We start from the raw sequence: 24,945 nt of genomic DNA, 5'->3' as shown, positions 1-24,945 counted from the left end.
TTGTTAATTTGCAGCAAGGTCATTCCAGATTAAAGTCATTTTTTTTGGCGTGTGACTCACCCAGGATATTGCCTTGTGGGCACTTGCACTCCCCCTCATCACTGAGACTGCCTGGACAGCGAATACAACCAAACCCACCTTTAGTTACTGCCTGTAAAGGAAGACAACATGTCAGGAAGGTACTACAAATGGTAACAGAAAATGTATGTGATATGCATTATTTACAGTTTAAAATGAGAAAATCAAGACATTGAAGATAAATTACACATACAGGCTTGTCAGTGGGACATTGTTGACAGGTAATGGATGCCTTATCAGTGATGACAGTTTGGTACCCAGTTTTGCAGATGCAGCTCAGTCCTGGGAAAAGAGAGGGAAACAAGTGAAAGGTTAGAAGGAACAGAGTGTTGAGTTTTGAGATATTGATTTATTAACAAAACACTGACAAATAAGATAGAAAGATGCTTTTATAACGATAATCAGGTACTGTTGATACTCTTTGCTGATCATTGTTGGTATATTGCCAATATACCAACAATGATCTTGCTATACAGTAAGGGCAGATGACACTTCAAGGTTACATGTTAGAGAAACTACTACTGGTCAAACAAACACATTTCTATTGTTCAAATTCATAAATGTGGGCTTTTTTTATTCAAAAAGTAACAACATTTGTTGTTCTTGTCAATCAACTGAAAAAATAATATATATTAACTATGTTGGTGATGATTAATTAACAATGTGAATATACATTTTACATTCCCTGATTCTAGCTCCTCAATGACAATTTGCTGCTTTACCTTCTGGTTGTAAAACAAAATATCTTGGAGTTTTGGAGTAATTCGACAAAAACAGCTATTTAAAAGCTTCTGACTCCCCTGGTCTGCATGTTGGAGTGTGCTTGGGCAAGATACTCAACCCCAAAAGTGCTCTTGGTGTGCTGGTCGTGCTGGTCGTGCTGGAGTGTATGTATGAATTACATTAAATCGCTTTGGACAAATACGCTAAATGTAATGTTATCACTATTCTCTGACATTTTATGGACCAAATTAAAATGCATCGAGAATGTAAATAATCTTTTTTTTCTTAAACATATGAAAAGTTTGGGTTGAATCCTGCACAAGGGTGGAACACGATGTATTGCTTTAATTGGTTCATTTGTGATCTTGCTTAGTTAAGCCATCAGCTCCATAAAGTATCATCTCCTGGTTGCAGGTACTGACTGAATACAAACGGCACATTGGGGATTATGTTGCATTTTCCCCCTTCAACGGTCACGTAAGCCATCAAGCTAGGTTTTCACTTTATATTCAAAGTGTCTCAGTCATTCAACCTACATGACTTAATAAGCTAACAGTTAGCCAGCTCACTGTGGATTCTTTGGGTTGCACATTACAGTTTAAGTTAATTCGTTTAAAAGTAAGACTACTGCCAGTTTCTGTAGGCAGAGTAGCGCCAGTAACTCAAGTCCATGTGTTGTTGTGGTGGTTTGTTACCGACCTGTTGTGCTCCGTCGCTGGTTTGGACCGCAGCTCACACACGAGAGACTCGAGATATCGAAGAATTCATCCACACTACAGTTTGAAGGAGCCTTAAAGGGGATAATAAACTGCTGACAGTGAAGTATATCTGTGTATATTAAGATAAACAACGTTAGAGGCACTTTGTATCTGCTAACGACAAGCGGCAGCGTCCCCGTCGCCATGGTAAACAACGGTCTTTCTTTCTTTCCTTTTTTTTTTTTTTACCCACAATCCCCTTCATCCTGCGTGATGACGTTGCAGCTAAATGTATGTGTGCGTCGCAGAGAAAAATGAATATCAGCCAAATTAATTGTAATTGTAAATATCCAAATAATTACAACTTTAAAAAAAGAAAATCCACGTTATAGACATTTTGACTGAATATTTAATTGGAAATGATTAAATAACATTTATGTAGAAAAGGCCTAAATCTTCATCACTGTAGTCAGTCACCAGAAGCAAATGGACACAATTGTGCTGTATGTGCTTTGTCAACACTGACTTGACATATTACCTCTGAATTAGTTCCCCCTTCCACTTAGAGCATCATCAGTCCAAACAGAGCACACCTTATCCTTTGTTGTGGGTTCCCAATTTACCACCAATCCCTTTTGCACACAGTTGGAACACATGCTGTCAAGACAAAGAATATGCACAATATCATAAATGAGCATGGAGGAGCATATATTTGCCAAAGATGACCTCTATGGCTGTGATTTAAGATAAGGTGAGGTCTCAGATTTAAGGATTTATTTAAGCTAAGGGGACGTGAGGGATTAGCCTTATTGGCAGTTCTGTGGAATACAAGAAAAAGAGATCTTGACTAGGTAGACATGGACAGATTTGATTTTGTAACTGGTCTGACAGCTTTAATGACAAGTAAATTTCCACTGAATGCATGAGTCATAGAGGACTTTGAGCAGGAAACTTTAAGCATCAGCCTTGCAGCTGTAACTTTCATTTCCTGTTGCAACTGCTTGCCTAATCTTCAAGGGAGGGGAAACCACACACATAATAAGGTTGAGTAAGTAAGATTTTTTTAATCTCAACAATTCAACATAAGATAGAACATTATTTATACAGAGAGAAATTGTTATAAGGATTGCAGTTAAGTATGTTTTTTAATGGCTGGAGTTGATTAGACGGTGTGTATTAGAAACCCTATAAAGAGTTTTTCTATCAGTGTGTGTGGGTGATTGATCGGTTCTAGAGGGAAGAAGAAAGAGGCTGTAAATAAAAATAAAAAAAACGCCAGGTGCTTAATTTGGCTCTGCATAAAATAAGATCTCTGCTGACTGCTTAAATGCTTCAGATAATTTCACTGCACTCCTTTTCTGGAACTGTTAAGTGAAACCTTATGTTTTTTTTAATTCAAACTGCACAGTAGAAACAAGACATAAGACATAAAGATATAATTGCTGCCACAAACAGGCCACAGTAGGCTACAGTGTTTGCGCGTGTAAGCTTTTAGATCTGTGCTTATCATAAAGGGGTCGACATTAAAATGTGCCGTGTAACTTCTCTGTCAACCAGAGTCTCAGTATTGTCGTGTATCTGACTGTAGCTCTCACTCCAGCCCAGCAGGTGGCGGTAATCCACCTTAAACACATTTCAGAGCCAATGAACTTAAAGGGAGGGAAAAAAGCGCATTGTGGAGCTCATTGAGCGCAAGGCAGGGAGTGAAAGCAAAACTGTGGAAGAAGATAGTCACGGCTTACTTGAGACAGGACGACAGCATTCACTGGAAACACCCGCTGTCGAGTGACTCCTGTACCAAGCTGAGGCTGTAAGTATTTGCACTCTTTTCATGGTGACAGAAAAAAAGAGCTTGTTCCTCTCTTTCACCCCCTCCCCTCTCTGCAGCTGTGTGACGCACGTGTTTCATGTCCGAATATCTCGCAGTGATGCCTTCTGCACACCGATGTTGTTAACTTGTGTGTGTGTTTTTCACCATTTTTGTCTTGTTTACAGACACTGCCTGACCTTGGTATGAAAAATGGCCATAATCCTGCGATTGGAAGGCCTCGATGTGAAAGCAAACGCTGGAGATATACGCTCGTTCTTTAAGTGCTTTCACATACCTGATGGTGGAGTGTACATTGTTGGAGGAAGTCTCAGAGAGGCTTTTATTGCATTCACATCTGAGAGAGATGGCCAGCTTGCCATGCGGCAAACGGGCCAGTCCCTCAAGGGGTCTCAGGTGACTCTACACATAAGTAGCATGGAAGAGCTGGAGCACAAATTGAAGGCATTGTTGAAGAGAAGGAAACCCTCCCCCTCCCAGCTCGGTGTGAAGAGACCACGGCCGTCCTCCAATGTAAATCTGGAACCTTTAAATGGAAAGCCTCAAAACCCCCCTGCTGCTAAACCACCACCTACTACTGCATCAAAACTTGATCCCAGAATTGCAAAACTTTCACAGTCGCTTGGACCGGATACTTCAAATCTACAGTCTTCAAATGCCATGGATTCCAGCACTGCCTTTCTTCTTGGGATTTGTACTGTCCTTCAAGGCCTCCAGTCGTCCCATCATGGAGAAAACAATGAGCTGGTGCCGAGGGTTACTTTACCAAGGACTCGCAGCACAGTTGTGTCCAACGAGGTGAGGACACCAGAGGAAACTCTGAACTCAAAGCCGGGCTACGTCAGGCTCTTCGGTCTTCCAGCCTCAGCTACAAAAGAGGTCATCTGCCATTTTTTCAAAGGGTTGACAGTGCAAGAAGCCATCGTGAATGTGAAGTTGGGAATCTCCCACGGCTGCCTTGTTAAGTTTGCGAACGAGCAGGAAGCATGTGAAGCTCTTCTCTTCAACCAACGGTCACTGGACCAGATCTGTGTGGAGGTACGCGGAGCAACTGAGAAGATGTGGACCAGTGCACTTCAAGAATGTGAAAATGCTTTTGATTATGGGGAGAGAGTCAAACTCAAGCAAAGCCCTCTGAGGGAAACTGCAAACCATAAACAAAACCCTGCTGCAGAGCAGGGAAAGAGGCGAACTGTGAACCAGTTGTTATCTAAACCACCAAAAAAACCTGATGTAGCCTCAACAACTGCTCTATCAACAACTATGGAGTACACTCTTAAGGTCAGTAATCTCCCCAAAACATTGATGAAGACTGACATTAAAGAATTACTTGGATGTCCAAACATTGCACACAAAAATGTGATACATCTTCTTGACAAGGACGGCAACAAAACAGACACCGCTTTTGTTATCCTTAACCGCACTGAGGATTACGAATATGCACTGAATCTATCTGGCTGCCATGTGGGCTCTGATGCCATTGAGGTCTCTTCAGTGACCAAGACAATGATGAGGGATATTATGGCCGGGACCAAGCCCAGGAGTCGGCAGCAAGACACAAATAAGAGACTAAATCAGAAGAGGAAATTTGATCCAGTTGAGACACCAGAGGAGGCACAAATCACAGACACAGACCCGACAGCTCAGACCTGCCTGTTTGTTAGAAACATGCCTGCAGATGTACAGAAATGTCAAATAACAACCCTTTTTCGCAAATTTGGAGTCAAGAAGGGTAGTGTTGTCTTACTGCTCGACAGTAATGGCAAGGGTATTGGCGAGGCCGTGGTTCAGTTTAAATCACAGAAGCTCGCTGCACTGGCTCAAAGGCTCCATGGTCAGGAGTTCCTGGGAACAAAAGTGCTTCTTACCCACATAAATATGAAGCAGATGGACGACATCTTGACAAGAAATTTTTGAAGAAGTGGAATGCAGACACCATGGCCAAAGACTGATCCAGAAATTCAAATTTTCCAAACATGTTTCTCGAAACCTTCATTCTGCTCAATTATTTGTACTCAGTTATCAAGCATTCTCTACTGGTTAAAGGTTTTCATAATGCTCAGTCCCTTCCAAGTATATCTTCACATTCCCTCTGAATGCTCTGTATATTTTAAAATAAATGATTTGATGCTGTTTATTGCCCTTTTTATTAACCCAACAGAAAACCCCAATGATTGTAAACTGCTCCATCTCTGCAATGTCAAAAGGGATCCTCTTTAAAACCGTTTCAGAAATCTGATCTGATGGGATGGAATCGATCTCAACCCGACAGCCAGCAGAAAACCCAGATACATTTTATGGCATCATCGTGGGATGGAAGTTATTTGATGCACCCACTCAAGTTTTGCTATTAAGACCACTTCTGGGGCTGAATTCCGAATCCCCAGGAGCATCCCCCATCACTGTCTAAGTGGCATAGGAACTGAAGAACATGTTAGCGGAATAATTTAACTGCTATCACATTTGGAATTAAAAACGGCACACAAACATAATTTTCTGGATTACTTTAATAGAAGTGGACCACGTGGGAAATTAAAAGTGGTCATACACAGCTGAAGAAAACATGCACATCTTCTGTAAAACTTTTCAAGTCTTACATTGTCTGATTAAGTCAAAAATGTTAAAAAAAAAAAATTAGACTACTAAGTAGCAACAGAAAACAACTATACCTAAAAATGTACACAAAAATAAAGTTTTTAAACTCCTGGACAGTCATGACTGATGTGCACATAAGACAGAGAGATGAGAAGATGGTGCGTCACATCTCCTGATGGTCATTTGTAATATCTTTGTGGACCAGAAGAGAACCTGGATGGACCTGCAGAGAGACAACATGCACAATAAACCAAAAGGACAGCACAACTGCAACTCACATTTCAAGACTAATGTTTTCAACAGTAATTTTCTTTTGTTTCCTCCAGTCAACAATTACACGCCTTTCTCTTCTAGTCGCAAAAGCATCAAATGGGACAACTCAGAAGGAGACTTGGGTCTACATACCTGAGAGACCACTGGAGAATCGATCGGTACTGCTTGGCAATCTGGAGGGTGTAGATGAGAAGCTTGTGGAGCTCATTGACAGACTACTCAGACTAGAACCCTGAGGAGGAAATGGAAGACACAGTTAAGGAAGAGACGATGCAAATTGTTCCAAACACACTTATTTGTAACCATGCACATCTGGTTATGATTGTATCAGATCCTCAAAAGCAGACAGTTAAATTGTCATAGTGACTCATACCATTTATAATGAATTACATTTAAATAAGTGGGCTGGATCAGACTTAAATTTAAATAAAACATTTTGTTTTAAATTTAAGATATGAGAATAGGATTGTTTTGATTTTCTCCATACCGTTGATACACTCCTCAATCTGTACTCCATCAGCACATCTGTAAGTTTCTGTGTCACCTTCAGCACCAGCTGTGCATCACCCTCATTCTCTATCCGGAAAGTATCCTAAAAACATATTTTAAGAAATTATGGAATAAACAAAACAATACTGACACCTTACTTGAGGAGGAACCTATTGTTTGAAATGAGACACGTACCAGGTAAGTGAGGAGGGTATTAGGAAGACTGCCACTTTCTGGAGCTGCTCCCATCAAGCCTGGCCTCTCCAGTGGCTTGTCCATTGGTCTGTTCATCAAGCCACTCCCCATTGGGTTAGGTCGGTACTTATCAGGATACATTCTACTGGGGCTCTCATCCAGTAATCCACTCCGTCCAAAGCTATCTCTTCCACCAGCTGGTCCAAAACCATCTCTTCCACCAGCTGGTCCAAAACCATCTCTTCCACCAGCTGGTCCAAAACCATCTCTTCCACCAGCTGGTCCAAAACCATCTCTTCCACCACCTGGTCCAAAACCATCTCTTCCACCACCTGGTCCAAAACCATCCCTTCCACCACCTGGTCCAAAACCATCTCCACCTGGGCGATGACCCATACCGTCTGGGAAAGGTCTTTGATCCATACCAGAGTCATGGAAATCTTGCCTGCCTGGGTAGCCTCCAAAGCCAGGGTCCTGGAACTCTGCAACTTGATAGTCAGAGAGAGGACCACCCTGAGGAGGATACTCTCCTGGGAACCTTGGGTCAGAGAACCTGGGACCTGTGAGATACATGATCATTAACTTTAAATACACATACAGTAATTCAATCGAAAATGGACATAAATGCATCAATAATAAAATTGACTTACCAAAGGGTGGTGGTCCCTTTAGTCCCATCCCTGGTGGTGGCGGAGGTTTGATTTTAGGAGCAGCAGAACCTGTGAAAGAGGAGAAGACATGCAAGACTTTCACACTTCACAACTAGCCAACAGGAAATCATCTTTAACAGAGGAACTTATAACAGTAACTTACGTAGTCCTTTGAAAGCAGGCACATCATAGGGCTCCTTCAGAATCACCTAAAAGTCACAGAAACAGATGTCAAATCCTCATTCATTATGTAAAGCCTGTTCAGATATAAACATATTCAGGCATATACATTTATTTAATTCAGAATTTATATAGCACGTCCCCATCAAAACATATCTTAACAGACATTAATTTCTAATGATTATATGGAAGAATATCTTTTTGACTAAGGAGGTTAAACACAAGACTTCTGTGCCACTGTTGCAGATATGTGTGCCTGACGCTCACCTTGAGCTGTCCCCTGCCCTCCGTATTCGCCACCTCAGCTGCAACTTCTTTAATAGCCTTTCTTACAGCAGGGTCTTTGACGGCTGCTTCCTCTTCATAGCTGACCTTGTCAGGGTGGACCTTTTTCTGTGCATAAGACAGAAAAATATGGATATAGCAAGTAACTGCAACATCACACATTTGAGGCAAGAAAAATACAACACTCACCAAATATCTGAAGCAGTGTTTCCAGCCTTTCACGTGGGCAAGCATATCATGCTGCAAGCGGGACACGGCACAGAGTTTGCACTGGTAGTGTGGGGGGACAGATTTACTGGGGCTGCGGTACTCCCACACATACTGAAGACCTGTAGACATGTGAAGAGCATTGGTTATCCATTTCAATATAGGAAGCGAAGGAGGTTAAACAGATTTATGGGGAGAAAATAGCCCTTCTGCTTACCAATGATACACTCTGTGACCTCCTTCAACAGTTTACCAAGACAGGGCATGGTCTGGATAGATGCCCCTTTGCTGAACACTGGGAAAACACAACAGTGATGAGCACAAAGCACAAGTTTTATTTTTATTTTTTTTATTTTTTATTTTTTTTAAATGGTCCACAAGTGAAATACAAGGGAGATAAGAAGGTTCATGTCCCACCAACTCATTGAGCCACTTTGCATTACATTTTTGGGGAGAAATCGGTTTTATAGTCATAGCAAAAAGGACACTGAGGTCAACAGTGTGTGTGTTGTTTCTTTACACTACCTGCAGAGTCCAATTAATTTTAATCTGCCTGTATGAATTCAACAACCATAACAAACCATAACTCCTTGTGTGCTTTTGAAGCCTGGGGGAAGAACAGGAACAGAAGTTCTCAGCTAACCCCTAGTTAAGGCCCGAACTGGGCTGCAAGGCACCAGCTCCTCCATTGCTTCTCACTGTGCCAAACATCAGAAGTATCACAGTTCTGTGTTGCACTTTTGAAGCAGTCCAACTGCTAACGTGCGATAAAAACCCCTGTATACATTTTTAAAACGGATTAAGAAATAAAGTAATGGACACATGATCACTCCAGCCAGTGTAGCCAGGCAACGAGGAAAAAGAAAAAACTACTTCCAGGAGTTTCAAACATTTCTTGGGAGAATAAAAAAAGTGTTTTTTTACAACCATCATAGCACAAAAAGTGCATTAAATCTCATCAGCAACCATCGCAGACACATGGTTGTATCACTGTGTATCTCACTGTTTAGAGACCAAGTGGAGCTGTTGCTAATGGACTCATGGAGCATCAGGTGCTGGCCTTCAATGTAGCAACATCTTAGGAGAATGGATTGACCTCTCTATTTCTATATGTATTTAAAACCATCTTAATGTGGCAAATTTGTTTTTCTGAGTAAAAAACTTGTGGCAAGATTCCCAAATCGTTTTGTAAGAATTTCTGCAGTGACAAACACTGATCTCAAAAGACCGAAACCATAGATGGCACCACAACAGCCTCCATCTCTGAGAGTATGAGTCTCAACTCAGAATGGTGAACACGCCACCACTCGTGACATGAAGCAAGGGAATCAAGTTCTCAAGCTTCAACTCTCAGCACTGGCAGAAGCTGTGTGTAAAGGACTTACCTATATCAGCAGAATGCTGCCGCTGCTGCTTTCTCTGTCAATGGAGGGAATAAACCCACATGAAGGAGAGAGACACATACAGGCATTAGTGACAGGATGACGCTAGGCAGAGGACGGAACCCCTCGTCCATGCCCGCCACATGATATATGCCACAGAGCATTTCCTCATTCTCCCTGACGCCTGCATCAAGCAGCGACAGTCACAGAGACAAGAGAATAAATGAAGTCTGGACACAGTAGTCAAAATTCTCATTAAATGAGAATGTACAACAGCAAGAAAGGAAAAAAAGAGTAAGAGAGGAAGAGTTGATACATGCTAAAACACAAAAGTGCAATATGTAAACATGTGGCCACATTACAGAACACTGAGGTCAAGACCTCAGTATTTCCCACGGAAAATGAAACTGAAATGCTGCACAAAGTCTGTTGGTATTGTGTCCTCAAACACAGTGTCGGCGTGTTTGGGAGCCTGAATCCAATTTTGACGGATGAAATCAGCGAAAAGGTATGTGATGACTAAAAATGTACCTTCTTCTTAGGAAGAGAAAGGAGAGTAATACGTCATACAAATAAGGTTGTAGTTCCTACTATATTTTATAGCCTGAAAGTGGTAACAACCTAGGCTGAGGGCCCCTGTCGAACAAGACACATGCTCCCAAACAAACCCATGCTTCTTGCCTGAGGATGATCGGCCAGGAATCACAAGAGAAAATTCTAAATGCTGCGCGTAGCTCATAAAGATATCTCAATAAAGAAAAAAACCCATGTGTTTATGAACTAACTTGCATTGCAAATAGACAAAGCTGAATAGTGGAATTTCTTGCACTGAACCTCATTTTTGTGTAGGAATCACTGCAGTGAAAAAAAGAGAAACATTTCTGTGAGGATTCGTCCTGGTACCTTGCCAAACATTAGACACAGCACTCAGAAGTAAAAACTGAGTGGTCCATCATTGGAGATTGGTTCAAAGAACCAAGGACATGCTGAAAAGTCATTGTCAAACCTGAGAGGAAGTTGGAAGTTTAAGCAGTTTCAGAAACACTTAACAAATATTTGCATTGTGAGGCCAACAAACTGGATTTTGCTAAACTTGTGCTAAAAAAATCAATTTAAGCCACAACAGGCCACATATGTGAGACCCAGACCAGCAAGGGTCTTCATAAACCAGTTCAAACACAACCAAGCCTGAGAGCACAAAGGCTGGCACCAAGACCACCTGGACTCCTGCCGCCTGGCTCACCAACAGGCATCACAACAGCCAGCGTATAATATCGTAAGTGTGAAAATAAATTTAATCACATGTGTCCTTCATGGAAGATCAGGACAAAACACGTGAGTCAATACGAGTGTAATTGTATTAATTGTGATGTTTTCAGTAGTGTATAGTTTGTCGAAATCATAAAAGGTATAACCTAAATGTAATGGCGTTAAGTTACTTACCTTCAGATTTTTCTTTTGGTTCATCTGTGGCCCATTTTTTGGTGGAGTCTGGTTGACTGGTGCCTGAGCCTCCATTTTCTCAGTTTATCCACTGTGGAAATCATAAATATGCCAAATAATTAAAGACTGGGACAAGCTTTCATTATCTTAATATTGATGATTTCTTTTATCATCTAGATTAACAGACATTTGTTAGCTAACGTTAGCTACTAGGGCAGTTTCGTTTCATCTCAGGCCCACACGAGCCTTACACTAGGGCAGTTTTTGACAAAATTACCGTAGCAGTGAAAGCGCCAAGTATCATGTATGTCCACTAGTTAAAGGATAAGATAACATTCCTCATCTGACCTTAGATATTTTGATGCAAACTCCAAGTTCTTCCAAGCACAAGGATGACGAACTAGCGCGGATGTCGAAAAACACAATGCCGACCATAGACATATATGATGCCGACAGCCGTGAACAGGCAGCAGTGCTTTCGCCTGTTTAAAAAGACGAAATGTATGTTATTTTAATCATGCCCTTTAAGACAGAGGTGAATAGACTCCCCTACTAAAACTTAACAAACTTAGTAAGATGTTATGGTGCTCTTGTGGACATTTCGATGGAATAAAGTAATATTTCTAAGGCATTTGTGCGGACAACTATGCATACGTTCGTTTTGAACACCGGGGTTTGCCGTGACACCTTGCTGAAGCAATATCGAACCAGGTATTAAAACATTAGTATTTCCAAATACACTTAGGGGCAACATTTGTATTTCATTCTTAACAATTCTAGGTGAGTGCGTAAAATATCTGAAAAAAAAACTATGTATATTCAGCCTCAGAGGTTTTATATTATAAGCCCCGCAGCCGTTAGCTCATCTAACCGTTAGTAAACATGTACACACATACCCAGAGGACCCACGGCTTCAGCACGAGATTGAATACAGAATATTTTTCTTTTTATATGTATTTATAATTGTTAGCAGTGGGGCTAGTCTTTAGCTCTAGACAGAGTGTTTGATGCCGTGTAAACCTCTGACGGTTGCAGCCAAGACTTTTTTCTGTGGTATGTAAAATAATGAACTGTCATACATGATGCTGAACCGGGTACGAGACAGCTAGCTACAAGCTAACTGGTGCAGCTGCCCTGTTGTGTTTCTCGTGGTATAACATCCTTTGGTATGATTATCCTGGGCAACAATTGTGCAATTTGTATAGAGTGTATGTTTTGTGATGTATGTTTTAATGCTTCAGCCGCCAAGTCCAAATATTAAAGTTATTGTTGCTGAAATCAAAATACTAATTCAATCCCATCCTCTCACCTGCACCTGCAGTAGTATAGACAGCAAATATGAAGGCCAAGAAGAAGAAGAGACAGGATGACTTCCAGAAGGTCAAGTTAAAGGTGGGAAAGAAGAAGCCCAAAGCTGATAATGCCACCAACACCAACTTTCGCTCAAAGGGAATCAATCTAACTGAACAGCTGAAGAGAGACACAAGTGGCCCCACCACCCACAGACAGCTCGGTATCAATGTAAGATCTTCATCTGTATTTCACATGTCAGCAAACTCACCAGCTTTCTATAGAATATTAAAATGTGTCTTCTTTAACGCCCTTTCCTCCTACTTCACCAGGACCTCCTGTCTCAGCTCCACCATTACAACGCCAATGTGAAGCATAGTGCCTTGTCGGGTTTGAGAGAGTTGCTGCCCCTTAATCCCTCTCTTTTAGAGCAGCATCTCTCTCGTCTGCTTTCTGAAGTGGCAGCAGTTTTCACAGACAAGGACGGCAACGTTCGTGTTGCTGCTACACGCGTGCTTAAGTCAGTGAAGCAAAAATATTATACAACTATTCAGCAAAAAGAACACAAGCCTTTTGTTCTTTTATCAAATGACATTGACTGAAATGCCTTGCTCCTTCCAGGTTCATTGCACAGTCTGTGCCAGCAGAGCGAGTGGCTCCCTTCTTCGCCCTCCTCAGTGCCCATCTGTCATGTGCCATGACCCACATTGAGACAGGCATCCAGGAGGATGCTATGAAGATCCTGGATGTGTTGCTGGAGCACTACCCTTCTCTGCTAGCAGCACGGCCGGCGGTCCTTCTCACCAACTTCCTGGAGCTGATCTCTCACAGACAAAACAGTGGAGGAGCCAAAAAGGCCCAGGATGCTAAGGGGCGGACGTGGGCGTTGTCGGTTAACCCTAGCAGGGTTGTGACAAGCCAGCAGTGGCGGCTTTCTGTGCTTCTTAGGTATGGAGGCCATGTGCATTAAGATTCAGGAGGGATTTGTGAAATTATAATTCTTGCTGCTAACTTTCTTTTTTGTGTCATTTTGACTTCAGGCTTGGACGCTTTTTGCAGGCAGTAGTTGAGGAAAGACCAGTCGAGGAAGGTGACATATTTGACCCAGCTGAAAGAGTGTTTGGCTCCACTGGAGAGGGTAAAATTACACCTCTTCATCTCATTTGGGAAGAGCTCGTCTACAGCAAGGTCGGCGTTAAGGTGTATGAGCATTCTGGGGCTAAACCAACTCCACGGTCCACCTATAGACTCAGGTACTATAGATACAGTACGATATTAGACATATAACTTAGGAGAACATATGTCATAACAATAACTAACATTGTTTCAATTGAATCTAAACAATTATATTTTTTGTTTAACATATTCTTGATATTAACCTGTCATCATGTAGACCAGATGTGGACCCGGGACCTGCAGTGGGAGAGGGTCTGGATTCAGCTGAGGCCGTTAAGAGCTTTGCAGCCACACTGGTGCCTCTTTTGCTCGAAGTGTGGGTAGAAGCCACCACCAGCGACTGTCCCTGGAACAGCGCTGATGGTGCTCACCTGCTCTCCCCAGACGCCATGTCAGTAATGTTCCAGGTATTGTCTATTCTGCAGCTGCTGAGAAAACTGGCACCGCAGCAGGATCACCGGGACGCACTGGTGAGACGAGGCATATACTAATATCATGCATTGTTTTTTTGTACAAGAAAAGGTTTTATTAAATGTTTTCTTCGCGTAGGATGCGTGGTTCTATAAAGAATACCTTGGAGATTTCAAGCAGCACTTCATGAAAAACTTTCCTTATGGAACTCGGGACACACCGAAACATAAAAAGAAGGTTGATCTTAAAAGGTGAGGATTATGAGGGTTCAGTTAGAAACATTATTATACATATTAAGTGAGAGGTCAAGAAAAAAGAATTTGAAGTTGTGCTATAGTGTCTTTGATCAAATTTAGATTTTCATGTTTTGATCATCACTGTATGAAATGCGTAAGATCTGTAATCACACCTACTGTTTTGAAGATCTAAATGAACTGTTACTAATATCACCGTCCTTTAGGAGTAAGCAGACCGCAGCTGTCCCAGGACAGACAGTCGAGCCTCTGGCCCTGAACATCACACTATGTCAGGTTATGGTGTCCCTCAGCCAGAGGCAAGGACTCGGCAGAGAGACAGATGGAGACTGGCTGGCACCGCTCAGGACATTTGTCCAAGACACTCTGGGCAGTGGAGGGAAACTGAGCTACAGGCAGCTCCACATGCTGCTTGGTACAGTGTGGAAGATGGTGTTCACTCAAAGGAGCAAAAGTAAGCAATTGTTGTGTATGAAGTGAGTAAGTGAATCTGGTTTTAATAAACACAAAAGCAAACTTAAGGGATCTAGGTGCTTTCTAACAAAATTATGGGTTGGTGTCAGGATAGTAGTTGGTAAACTAGAAGATATTGCGTTTCTGACCAAACTCTTTAACATAGATTATTGTGGGAATACAGAGCTATTTAACACTTATTTAAATATAATGTATCACCTACTGCAGCGTGAACATATCTGTTTGTGTGTTTGTATTTGTGTAGCAGTGACAGAGGACCTGCTGGCAGCTGTGCATGTCTACTATAGGCAGATGCACCTGACACTACAGACACGATCTCTGCTGCTGTCTTTCTATAGCAAGCTCTACCTGCAGGAGCAAGGACAGACACACATAGCAAGGTAAATTCAGCTACTGTTGCTGCGACATGTGAGATTCACAAACTGGAGATTTACGGGACTTGTATACAGCTTAATTGTGTAACAATAATGGCAGCAGTAGCCCCATATTGTAGGGCACCTGTTTTATATAAGAAATAAGATTTTTATTATTAAGCTTGTTGGAGAAAACAGAATACCTTTTGCACTATAGCTTAATTGTTATGAACAGCCAGGCTGCATCTCACAAACTGAGATTTCACTACAGGATTTCACTCCCGCTTGAAACTACCAAACCTTGTTAACCTTGGGTTGTTTTCAAGAAATTTGACAATTCCAGAAGTCCACAGGCTTTGTCCTGTTAAAAAATCGACAAGTGATTGGTTAGGGAGTAGTTTGTTAATCCAATCAAGGGCAGGGAGGGTTTCTTTACGACTATGTGTTGCACAGGCTGCATGAAAAAATGAATCCCAATAATTCTTTTGTCAATAAAATGGATGGCAAAGAATTGGAATCTGTTTTCTTAACCTCTTAATTATAATTTAGGCCTATACGGATGTAACAAACCATGATTTACTTATTCAGTGAGATGTAACAATCTTCTACCGAGAACCAAAACTTTCCATTAGGGCTTTAAATCCAGATACATTCTTATTTACTGTAACTGTGAATGCAATTTCATTCACTCGCTCCTCTGCATATTATCCCTCTGCCTGTCCCTCTGAAGGAGTAAGGTGCTGTGTCGTTGGCTGGCAGCTCTTCCTTTGCAGTTGTCCCAGCTGGGCCACCGTAACCCTGCCCTGTCTGCACAACTCATCCTGTCCATCCAGGCTGCCGCTTCTCGAGGACACAAAGACCTGCTGAACAGTCTGCAGACACATGCCTGCAGGCTCTACGGTACGCACACTTTAGTAGAGAGAAAAACAAAGAGACAGTGTTGGTAAATTTGGGGGCAACTTGTCTCAGAAACGTTTTTGTGATATCACATAGAATTATTTCTATTTAGACAATTCTGTCAAAACCAGGTTTTTAAATCAATTTGTCACCAACTCATGTGGGACAGAAAACTGGATTGAAACCTGTTGTACCTTTGGACACGCCCCGGTCAGCAGTATCTAATCAGGTGTTTTCCATCGACTGGAGGCTCTGATGAGGATGTAGTAAGAGGTGGAAAATTTTAAACTTTAATTCCAAAGAGAGTTGTAGTCTTTAGGAATAGGGGCTTGTCTTTATCTGGATTATCAACTGCTCATCCAAGATTCAGGAAATTCAAGCCCCGAGTTAAGGTGTTTCTTATTTCCAACACTGAAGTAGTTAAAAATAAATGTATCAGTACTGTGTGTAAAAATATGTGATTATTTTCTTATGCATAAACATTCATAAAATTGTCAGATTACTGAAGAGAAAACTGTTACTTAGCCAGGAGACAACCATAGAATCCCTAGGGGGCGCTGTAGCTCCATATTTCCAAACCCACACAACTTTGTGAAACTGAAGTGCAACCAGAGGCAGACAGCTGTAATGAGACCATACCCACTGCTCTGAGGATGGTCAGATAGTTAGGCTGGTGTGTTACAGAAGGGGGCCAGGAGAGGAGGGGGGGCAGTGATCGGACAGAAACTGCCGCAGAGCTAGCAATTCACCATCACAAGACTCCTTTTGTCTGGGGGCTTCTGACATCAGCATGTGCGTCAGAGACAGACAGAACACCACACACACACACACATTATCTGAGCCCTCACTGTAGTGGCTCTGCCTGCCTGTCTCTTTTTTACCAGTCTGAACATAGCCTGGTCTTCCTGGTATCGCTTTCATTTTCTTGATAAAGCTTCATGTTATATCCCCAGAGGGCGCAGTGCATTGCTGTCTTTATGTAATTATGTGTGGTCTATGTATGTGTGTTTGTGTTGTGTGCATGTGCGTGTATGCATGAAGATCCGGAGGAAGGAGTTGTGGTGCTGCTCCCCGCAGAGTCCCAGCAACGGATGGTGCAGCTGCTCTACTTCCTTCCCAAAATGTCTCAGCCCCTTCTGGCCAATCTGAGCTCCTGCTGCACAGCTGGACGGATCTCAGCTGGCCTCGCTGCCTCTCTGATTCGTATCGTACACCTTAGGTGAGCATGAACTCACCAGACACCTGCAGGAGGCCACATTAAACTTGTGTGTGTGTGTGTGTGTGTGTGTGTGTGCGTGTGTGTGTGTGTGTGCGTGCGTGCGTGCGTGCGTGTGTGTGTGTGTGTGTGGAGATTTTTCCAGCACTAGCATGTCACCATGAGATGGCAGTATTACACTATCACAGATGTCTTCCTGACATTTTATCTGCTTTCATATCTGCCTGTTGTCAGGTGCTGATGTGGATACCCTGTATATTTGATATTGAACTTACTGTATAATAAAATAAAAAAATAATTATTATTATTATTGTTATACAACCGAAGATTACCAAACCCCATAGTGGTGTTTGTGCCTCTGTATGTCTGACCTTTTGCTTGTGTCAGTTGGACAGTGTTATACAAAGTTTGAGCGTAGGGAGTGCTGACTTCATACGGGATGTGAATGAGTATAACGGGTGTAATACAAAGAGCTCTTTGGGAGGCAGGAATGCAGAGCCGTCATGGAGTATTGAGAAGACAGTTCTCTGCATGTGCCTCCCGGGCTTCACAAAATACACTTGTTGTTCACATGCATTTCCTACTGTTACAGATTTATTCTCCCCTCAAGACAAGGAATGATAGTTCATAACTGTCTGTGCTGTTACAAAACATTCACAAACACAGAGTAATGATAAGAGATTTCTATAAGGATTGAATAAGCAGCATGAAAATGTTAAATGTGAAAATGTTAATTTAACGTAAGCATTGAGTCATATTCTAGAAAATAAATTATAAGCTGTAGAAAAATTTTATTCTCTTTTTTTATGTTCTCTAGGTCATCTCTTAGTAACTGGTCAGTCGGGAGCCAGGAAGCAGCTCTGCAGGACATCGACTACATCAGCTTCCTGTTCTCCACCCTGACGGGCTTCTCATCCGACAAGCTCGCTACCCTGCAGGATGCCGACGAGGAAAGCATTCTGCCTCCCTCCCCTCTTTCACCCCTCAGCCTCTACCCTACCCCGCTGGAGCAGTTCACACACCACTGGGATGTTGTTGAGGTGCGTACGCTGCACATCGTTTTTTCCTGCACCTACCACAAAACCTTACACACATTCCAACTCTTACAAACTTGGAGTCTGGGAGGTGAAGAAAAGACGTTGTCTTGAAAATTGAAAAGTGTTGATATTCTGGACACTGCTGTGGTCTTTCAGTCCCCCCGGTCCCACTATGTCTCTCACAAAGAGCTCAGAGGCTGGAAGCTTTATCGTGGCCACTCCGGCTGAGAGGGGAACCTTTATCGCGTTGCGCAGGTTGGAGATGCGTGGTTATCGGGCACAGCGGATATGCACAAATGCTAATGAGAGCCCATGGCATGATGGGAGTGTGACATTTCTGCGCAGAAATTACAGTTAAATGTAACTATGCCCTGGGGCAAGTGTGTGTGAGCAAGTGGGGGGCTTATAATCACTAATTCAGCTCCTCAATTAAGCCCTCAGATCCTGCCTCTCTCATCTCCCTGTCTGAGTCAATCACAGGCAAGTGGAGGGAAGGAGGAGGGAGGGGACACATGGTGGCGAGTGGGGTAGGGCAGGGGGGCATTAAGGGATGGACTATGTCAACTCTGGTTTGACTAATGAGATGGGATTGTTTTTAATGACGGTGAGAATGCCAACAGGTGCACCATTGTGACACACACTGGCTCGGACTCACTCCTGCACTTTGGGACGCACACACACGCCTCAATTTGATAAACGCTAATGAGAAATTTGATTTGGATTTGAAGTTAATGAGGAAAAGCTGAGCCTTATTTTTCACTTTTAAAAAGTTTGTGGCAGCTTCTTAGGCCTGAAAACCATCTCATCTCCATCGCAGCGAGAATTAAATTTGGATGCTGTTTCAGTGACTCTTTTGTTCGGTAAAATCACGATGAAGTGAAGGCCTCACACTATCCAGACAGGAATGTAGAGATACTCGTGTAGTCTTTCTTATGCTCTTATGCTCTATATTTTTACAGCAGTAATGCATTTCATCTGAAGAATGCTGGTGAAAGTTTAATCACCATTCTGCCATAGTGCATGTCATAGAACAATGTAGATTTCCTGACACACATTTTGAGCAGTTTCAAACCAGCTGTTGCTGCATAACATAATAAAGCTCACGCCTGTAACTGGTTTATCTTGTCTGTTTGTGCAGGCATAATAGTCCAAGGTGTTGTCTTCATGATTATAAGCTGAGACACACATTGTGTCCGGCTCTATAGCTCAGTGGTTAGAGCACTGGTCTTGTAAATCAGGGGTCATGGGTTCAAATCCCATTAGGGCCTGTTTTTATCCTCACTAATCCTTAGTGGAGACAAATAGACACCTAAAACGTCCAATCAACACATTTTATAGACACTCACAGGTGATACTGCTTGCATTGAGATTAATGTGGGAAATCTTCATTATTAAGAATTATTTTCTGAATGGTTGAACCTGATCACATCAAAGAGCTTAAAAATGGTTTCTTGGTAACTTGTAGCTTGTTTTGTGTTATGAAAAGTGCAAGCGTCCCACTTCAACTTTTACCGTATGTGTAATGGTCTAGTATTGGAGGAGCAAATGATTGGTACATTTTTGGATGTATCAGCTTCCCGTAGCCCAGTGGTTCCCAAAGATTTTCTGTTGGGCCCCCCTTTTATAGACAATAATTTTAAGATACCCTCCCCACCCACACACATACATCTTTTGCTTGCAAACTCCTGTAGAATTTATTAAGGAACAACTCATTGTATCATGAGTCTAGAGTGTAGAAGTTTAGTGAGGCTGTTGACTACTCAGCTGACCACAGTGGAGTAGCTGTTTTTCTAAAGAAATGTACAGGCTTCCCCTACCTGTAGTTCTGGATGTTTAGTCTCCATGTAGTGTCTTTTTGGTCTAATAAGCCAATTTTGGAACTAATATTTTGAGAAACAGAATACACCGTGGTTTCTCTTCATTACCCATCATTTTACTGGTGAAGCCGAGGGCGAGATATGCCTTGTCATACCTTCTTGTCTTTGTTTTTGCTGTATGGTAGCCTTTACCCCACACAGAATTCTTTAAATCTCTCTCTTCTTTTGTCAGCATATATCAATGAGTGGTATTGAAAGAGAAAATATGTTTGATCTTAAATGTGTTTTTTTGTTTATTTAACTGTGTCCTTCTTAGGAGGTCTGCCACTGTCTGGAAACTCTCGGTTCGAAGTCTCAGTGCTTTGACATCCTGCAAAATGGCATCTGCCAATACCTGGTAAGAAAGTTTTTTCTTTAAGCAGGACAAAATACATTGAGTACAACACGGTACTGAAGAAACAACCTGTGTATTTTTCAGACTAAGTTAGGGGTTGTTCCGGACAGTATGGCGGCAGGGCTTCTCAGAGCTGTAGCCAGATTACTGGACCTATCAGTCCTGCCGATAGAGCCCGTGGTGCGCTTCTTGTCTCAGTGCTGCCTCAGCCTGCTGGCTCTGCTCATCACTCTGCAGCAGGAGTTACCTGCTGAAACCAACCACAAAAGGTACGTGTCAAATCACCACAACCATATATCTGATCTGTCTTTGGAATTGATCTCCTGTTTATACCAAATCTTGGCCTTTTTATAGGAGTAGTTTGGTGGATGGATTTAAATCTTTGTGTCACACTTTCAGGGAGGCAATATGGGGCGCTTGTGTGTCAGCGCTGAGCACCGTTCCTCGCCTGCTGCGAATGGTCCTGCAGTTGATGCGTGTTGGAGATGTGAACGAGGAAGAACTGCCCCAGCTCGGACAGATCCTGACGATGCTGCTGCAGCATGCGCCGCTCCACAGCCAGCTGCTGGCCAACGCCACTCTGCTCCAAGAGATCATTCAAAACCTCACGGTAAACACTCATACATGGGATGGGTCATAAGGTTAGGATGGAGAGATGAAGTACGTCAACCTGATTTCTCTCTGCATGTGTGTGTTTCAGAGATACTCCCGTGGTCCAACCAGGGAGCAGTGGTTGACAGACTTACTCTACTATTACAGTGTCACTGTGGCTCACAGCTCTTCTGCTCGTCGGGGAAACATGGGCCTTCGAGACATTTACTGACCGATGCACCCACCAGACCTACCTGGTGTGTTCAAACCAAACACTCACAGAGCTCTGTAGGGACAAGCACATACAACAGAACTTTCAGAAAGGAATACAGTAAAGAAGTGTCTTTTCTTTTTTTATTCTGTGTGGCAAAGAACATTTCTCCTCAGAGCTCAATTTTTTGGGTATCTTAAGATGCCTCCTTATTGCTTCATCCTTGGCCTGGTAATTATTTTGTTTGAGTTTTGTTGTAGTTGCTGAACGTTGTCCAGTACTTACCGGGGACACCTGCCAACTTTTGATAAAAACAAAAAAAAAAACAAACAAAAAAAAAGGCAAAATAAAGTTAAATCCAAGCTGCCTTTTGTGTCAATTTTTATTTTTATTAATTATAACGCAATAAAAACCAACAAACACTGAGGTATGATGTACATCTGAAATTACACAATATGGAATATTTTTTTGAAGTAAATAAACTGCATAGTTAAGACATACATATTTCTCTTGAAAGGGAAAGCACTTATAGACCAAACTCTGTGTGTGTGTGTGTGTGCGTGTGTGCGTGTGTGTGTGGCCGTGGCCGTGGCTGTGGCTATGGCTGCAGGTGGGCTATCTGTATGACCGGCTGTTGATAGACTGCCTCATTCTCCACAACAGGAGGAAAGGTTATCTCAGTGTGTGCGCGAGAGCGACGGAGAACGAGGGAGACGGCGTGTGTATGTGTTCCTTCCACAATGGATGAAAGGTTATCTTTTACACACACCATTTCTGTAGACTTAACCCCACCCCGTGAGGTCATGGCTCTGATGTCATATGGCTTAATTTTAGAAAGCTTGGCACATTGAGCGAACAATGTGTGTAGTAATTCTATAGAGGTGGAGGCGGCCAGCCAGCTGAGAAAACATCAAAGAACATGAAGTGTGTGTGGTTTCAATGTTTTCCCCTGCCTCTGGTCCCCTGTCCAGCACTATGTGGTCTCAGGTGGTAAGAGTACTGCTTGGCTTGATTCACGGCATCAGTAAGGTGCACACATTCTATACCGCTCACTGTAAAATAAGCAAATAAAACCACATTTTAGTGACTTTAACTTCATTAAACTGCCTGTCCGTGTATGTGTGTGTACTTACGCTGGCTCTGTGTGCGTAGCGGCATTTCCAGGAGCAGCTGAGACTGAGAGCCCCGAAGTGAACGCCCTCGTTTGGCCATAGAGTTGCCTAAAGGATGGCAGAGAAACAGTTTTGTCCGACATCTTCATTTAGATTTGCAGGCACATCCTTTGAACAGTTTCAAGCAGCTGGTGCTGCATAACAAAGCTCAGGACACTCCTGTCACTGGCCTGACTTCATGCCATAGTAGTCCAGGGTGTTGTCTTTGTAGCTGTAAGCTGATTTTACCATGTTTCTCAAGGGCTCTAGAGCTCAGGGGTTAGAGCACTGGTCTTGTAAAGTAGTGGTCATGGGTTCAAATCTGAATTTGTCCTGGTTAGTACTTTTTGGTCCTTCACGGTGACAAACACCTGAAATGTCCAATATATGCTGAAAGAAACTCACAGGTGATCCACAAGAGGTAGTTTGACAGCTTAAATGCTTCTCGGCACTGACTTTAATATGTAAAATCTATTTTACTAAGAATTCTTTCATTTTGCTGCAGAACAGCAGAATAAACTCCCTGCACATTTGAACCTGATGACATCGAGAGCCTTAAAAAAAAAAAATCTCCTTGGTAACTTGTAGCTTGTTTATGTTATGAAGAGAGCCTGAAGCATGCAGGGTTCCGCAGTGCAACTATTTGGGTCTCACATGCTCCCAAAAATCTGTCAAGTGCAACTCAACATTTTCGTTGGTTGCTCTTGTACACCAGATTTTCAGCAAGCACGTTAAACATCAAAAACTTATCGCAATTTCTTGTTCTGTGTGCTGTGATTCGAATGGGAAAAAATAACACATTTATCTGAATTTGATTCCTGGTTACAATCATTTACATGATTTTTTAAGAGTAAAATTAAACTGTATTATTGGATGCACCTAAATTCAAAATGTAGGTATACCAGTACAACCGGTGTGAAAACAGTCTATGGCTCTGACATACAAGCATTACCACTCCAAGTCATCCACTCCTTCATTTTCTATCTGTATTCAATTGTTACTATCAAATTAAGGTATAAACCACATAAGAAATCTAAAAGAAACAAAAAAATCAAACTTGCACGAGCAAACCTTTGACAAATGTAGTTTTGTTGACTGTGATGCAAAAATATATTACACTCTCTCCATGTGTGCTACTTTAGATCCGTAAAGAGTTATTCGAGATAAAGTTAATAAGACAATTACAAAATATGGTTTATGATGATTAACGGAGCAGTGTGACCCAGTCCAGGGTTGTGTGTCACAAGTGTCAGAATAGTACGAGAATGAGTGTCATGAAATGTGTGTGTGGCACCGTGTATGTAGTATGTGTGTGTGTTTAGTAGATTGCTCTACGCAGTCGTCTGACATTCCCACTGACAGCTCTGAACTTTTCACAGTGCCAGGACTGTCAGAGAGCGAGAAGGAGAGAAAGAGGGAGGTGAGGTGAGAAGGGGGAGGGGAAAACCACGTCAGAAGGTTGGGATGGAGCGAGGAGTCCGGGGTACAGGGTGTGGGTCTATCTGTCTGTCTGAGCGAAGACGCCGTGTGTGCTTGTATGTTTTGGCGCGGCGAGGTTTCTGCCTGTTCTCCCATCATCACCTGGTGATGTGTGATGAAGGTCAGGCCTGTCTGTGGGGCGAAACCCTACCGGTTCCCCACAGCCAACCAGGCTGATACTGTCCTGGTATGTGGGCTGAAGCATCACCCAGACATTTACACTGGTTCCTGTTCACGTACAGCATGTTCTACACTGGAATGACAACCATCCTGATTTCCAGCTTCTTCCTTTAATCCCACAAAATCTAAGTCTGTTTCAGATCTGTTTGTAATTCAAGAGCAGTGGCTTAAATTACGATGGAAAGGCTTCTACTTTGAAGAGTAAATCAACACTAGAACATTCTGTTGCTCTTTGTGGGTTGCAACTTAAAGGAAAAGATCCCCCAAAACTGAAAATTCAGTCATCATCTTCTCACCTCTGTGCCAATTGGGACTTGTTTTAAAATGTAAAAAAACATAAACTGGCTCCAAAACAGCTCATCTGAAGTAAGCCAAGTCTTCAGAGGCCCTAAGATCCCAAATTGACTTGAAAAGATGTTATTTTAGTGCCGAGGTTGTGAATATTGTCTTCAAATCAATTTGGATTATGCTGTATGATGTGTATGGTACCATTTTAAAAAGAAATGGTTGCTTTTTTAAAATGTTAAAACAAGTTCTCCTCTGAGAACATGCTGTATGCTGTTATGCCGTCAAGCTCAGGACACTCCTGTAACTGGTTCATCTAGTCTGGTTTCATGCCCATGGTTGTCCAAGGTGTTGTCTTTATATTAAACAGCTATTTTTAACACATATAGGGCTCCATAGCTCAGTGGTTAGAGCACTGGTCTAGTAAACCAGGGGTCATGGGTTCAATTCCCATTGGAGCCTAAATCCTTACTTTTTCATCCTTAATGGCCACAAACAAACACCTGAAACCTCCAATCAATAAGTAAAGATAGTCACAGATGATCTACGAGAGGTAGTTTGGCAGATTTAACATTGTTCTGCAGATAGGATGATGTGCAATATGAATTTGTAACAGCAAATTGCTTATGGTGCTCTCTGTACTTTTCAACTTTAAGAAAAAGTTGAATCAAAAAAATAAATAAAATTAATTAATTCATGACTC

At 42.2% G+C, this 24,945-nt stretch overlaps 5 protein-coding genes and 2 non-coding genes across 17 annotated transcripts in view; 4 read left to right on the top strand and 3 right to left on the bottom strand.

The window, feature by feature from the left end:
- tmem67 (transmembrane protein 67) overlaps positions 1-1,744 on the bottom strand; it is an 8,768-nt gene extending 7,024 nt beyond the window's left edge. For both annotated transcript variants that reach the window (XM_030392588.1, XM_030392589.1), the window contains exons 1-3: positions 1,501-1,744; positions 272-360; positions 61-151 (exon numbers count right to left, since the gene is read on the bottom strand). In XM_030392588.1, coding sequence (XP_030248448.1) covers positions 61-151; positions 272-360; positions 1,501-1,705 — 385 coding nt within the window. In that variant the 5' untranslated portion in view covers positions 1,706-1,744. The remainder of the gene's footprint in view (positions 1-60; positions 152-271; positions 361-1,500) is intronic.
- Positions 1,745-2,531: 787 nt separating this feature from the next.
- rbm12ba (RNA binding motif protein 12Ba) lies at positions 2,532-5,462 on the top strand. The gene is made up of 3 exons (XM_030392992.1): positions 2,532-2,547; positions 3,100-3,309; positions 3,495-5,462. Exon 3 carries the CDS (start codon positions 3,520-3,522, stop codon positions 5,242-5,244), a length of 1,725 nt encoding a protein of 574 aa, XP_030248852.1. The 5' UTR covers positions 2,532-2,547; positions 3,100-3,309; positions 3,495-3,519; the 3' UTR covers positions 5,245-5,462.
- A 354-nt stretch (positions 5,463-5,816) lies between these two features.
- Positions 5,817-11,509, bottom strand: LOC115566928 (translation initiation factor IF-2). Of its 3 annotated transcripts, none has more exons than XM_030392993.1 (12): positions 11,375-11,509; positions 11,027-11,117; positions 9,587-9,620; positions 8,419-8,496; positions 8,184-8,323; positions 7,977-8,102; positions 7,693-7,738; positions 7,530-7,598; positions 6,880-7,439; positions 6,683-6,787; positions 6,328-6,427; positions 5,817-6,145 (listed from the first exon to the last, which is right to left on the bottom strand). In XM_030392993.1, the coding sequence occupies exons 2-12, from the start codon at positions 11,099-11,101 to the stop codon at positions 6,102-6,104; spliced, it is 1,377 nt and encodes a 458-aa protein (XP_030248853.1). In that variant the 5' UTR covers positions 11,102-11,117; positions 11,375-11,509; the 3' UTR covers positions 5,817-6,101. The 3 variants fall into 3 exon arrangements, with proteins under 3 accessions (XP_030248853.1, XP_030248854.1, XP_030248855.1); XM_030392994.1 differs by having other exon boundaries at positions 11,304-11,443; XM_030392995.1 differs by lacking the exon at positions 9,587-9,620 and having other exon boundaries at positions 11,375-11,433.
- Positions 10,763-21,514, top strand: tex10 (testis expressed 10). 4 transcript variants are annotated; one of them, XM_030392990.1, is made up of 16 exons: positions 10,763-10,859; positions 12,348-12,547; positions 12,649-12,836; positions 12,938-13,264; positions 13,357-13,569; positions 13,710-13,962; positions 14,042-14,154; positions 14,364-14,611; positions 14,876-15,011; positions 15,715-15,884; positions 16,923-17,100; positions 17,915-18,137; positions 20,268-20,348; positions 20,430-20,614; positions 20,745-20,955; positions 21,046-21,514. In XM_030392990.1, exons 2-16 carry the CDS (start codon positions 12,365-12,367, stop codon positions 21,166-21,168), a joined length of 2,832 nt encoding a protein of 943 aa, XP_030248850.1. In that variant the 5' UTR covers positions 10,763-10,859; positions 12,348-12,364; the 3' UTR covers positions 21,169-21,514. The 4 variants fall into 4 exon arrangements, with proteins under 4 accessions (XP_030248850.1, XP_030248849.1, XP_030248848.1 ...); XM_030392989.1 differs by having other exon boundaries at positions 10,820-10,918; XM_030392988.1 differs by lacking the exon at positions 10,763-10,859 and adding an exon at positions 11,638-11,737.
- trnat-ugu (transfer RNA threonine (anticodon UGU)) lies at positions 19,330-19,402 on the top strand. The gene has a single exon. It is a non-coding gene; the product is annotated as a tRNA-Thr (tRNA).
- Positions 21,474-24,945, bottom strand: part of invs (inversin) — a 24,693-nt gene continuing 21,221 nt past the window's right edge. For all 5 annotated transcript variants that reach the window (XR_003981098.1, XR_003981100.1, XR_003981101.1 and 2 more), the window contains 2 exons: positions 22,281-22,367; positions 21,474-22,199 (listed from right to left, as the gene is read on the bottom strand). Coding sequence is in view for 1 of the 5 variants with exons in the window: in XM_030392991.1 (XP_030248851.1) it covers positions 22,084-22,199; positions 22,281-22,367 (203 nt within the window). In the remaining 4 variants the exon portion in view is untranslated. The remainder of the gene's footprint in view (positions 22,200-22,280; positions 22,368-24,945) is intronic.
- On the top strand, positions 24,632-24,704 carry trnat-agu (transfer RNA threonine (anticodon AGU)). The gene has a single exon. It is a non-coding gene; the product is annotated as a tRNA-Thr (tRNA).

The sequence above is a fragment of the Sparus aurata genome, chromosome 17 (genome assembly GCF_900880675.1).
Source record: "Sparus aurata chromosome 17, fSpaAur1.1, whole genome shotgun sequence".
NCBI classification, from domain to species: domain Eukaryota; kingdom Metazoa; phylum Chordata; class Actinopteri; order Spariformes; family Sparidae; genus Sparus; species Sparus aurata.
The sequence above is the reverse complement of the archived record's forward strand: the minus strand, read 5'-3'. Positions and strand labels throughout refer to the sequence as shown.

Bases quoted from the DNA above. Each gene is read 5' to 3' on its own strand.
- rbm12ba (XM_030392992.1), top strand. From the start codon at position 3,520: ATGGCCATAATCCTGCGATTGGAAGGCCTCGATGTGAAAGCAAACGCT.
- LOC115566928 (XM_030392993.1), bottom strand. From the start codon at position 11,101: ATGGAGGCTCAGGCACCAGTCAACCAGACTCCACCAAAAAATGGGCCA. The intron at 6,788-6,879 runs GTACGTGTCTCA...ATATGTTTTTAG, and splicing joins ATACCCTCCTCACTTACCTG to GATACTTTCCGGATAGAGAA. The intron at 6,428-6,682 runs GTATGGAGAAAA...TTTCCTCCTCAG, and splicing joins GATTGAGGAGTGTATCAACG to GGTTCTAGTCTGAGTAGTCT.
- tex10 (XM_030392990.1), top strand. From the start codon at position 12,365: ATGAAGGCCAAGAAGAAGAAGAGACAGGATGACTTCCAGAAGGTCAAG. The intron at 15,885-16,922 runs GTACGCACACTT...GTATGCATGAAG, and splicing joins ACATGCCTGCAGGCTCTACG to ATCCGGAGGAAGGAGTTGTG. The intron at 18,138-20,267 runs GTGCGTACGCTG...TGTCCTTCTTAG, and splicing joins ACCACTGGGATGTTGTTGAG to GAGGTCTGCCACTGTCTGGA.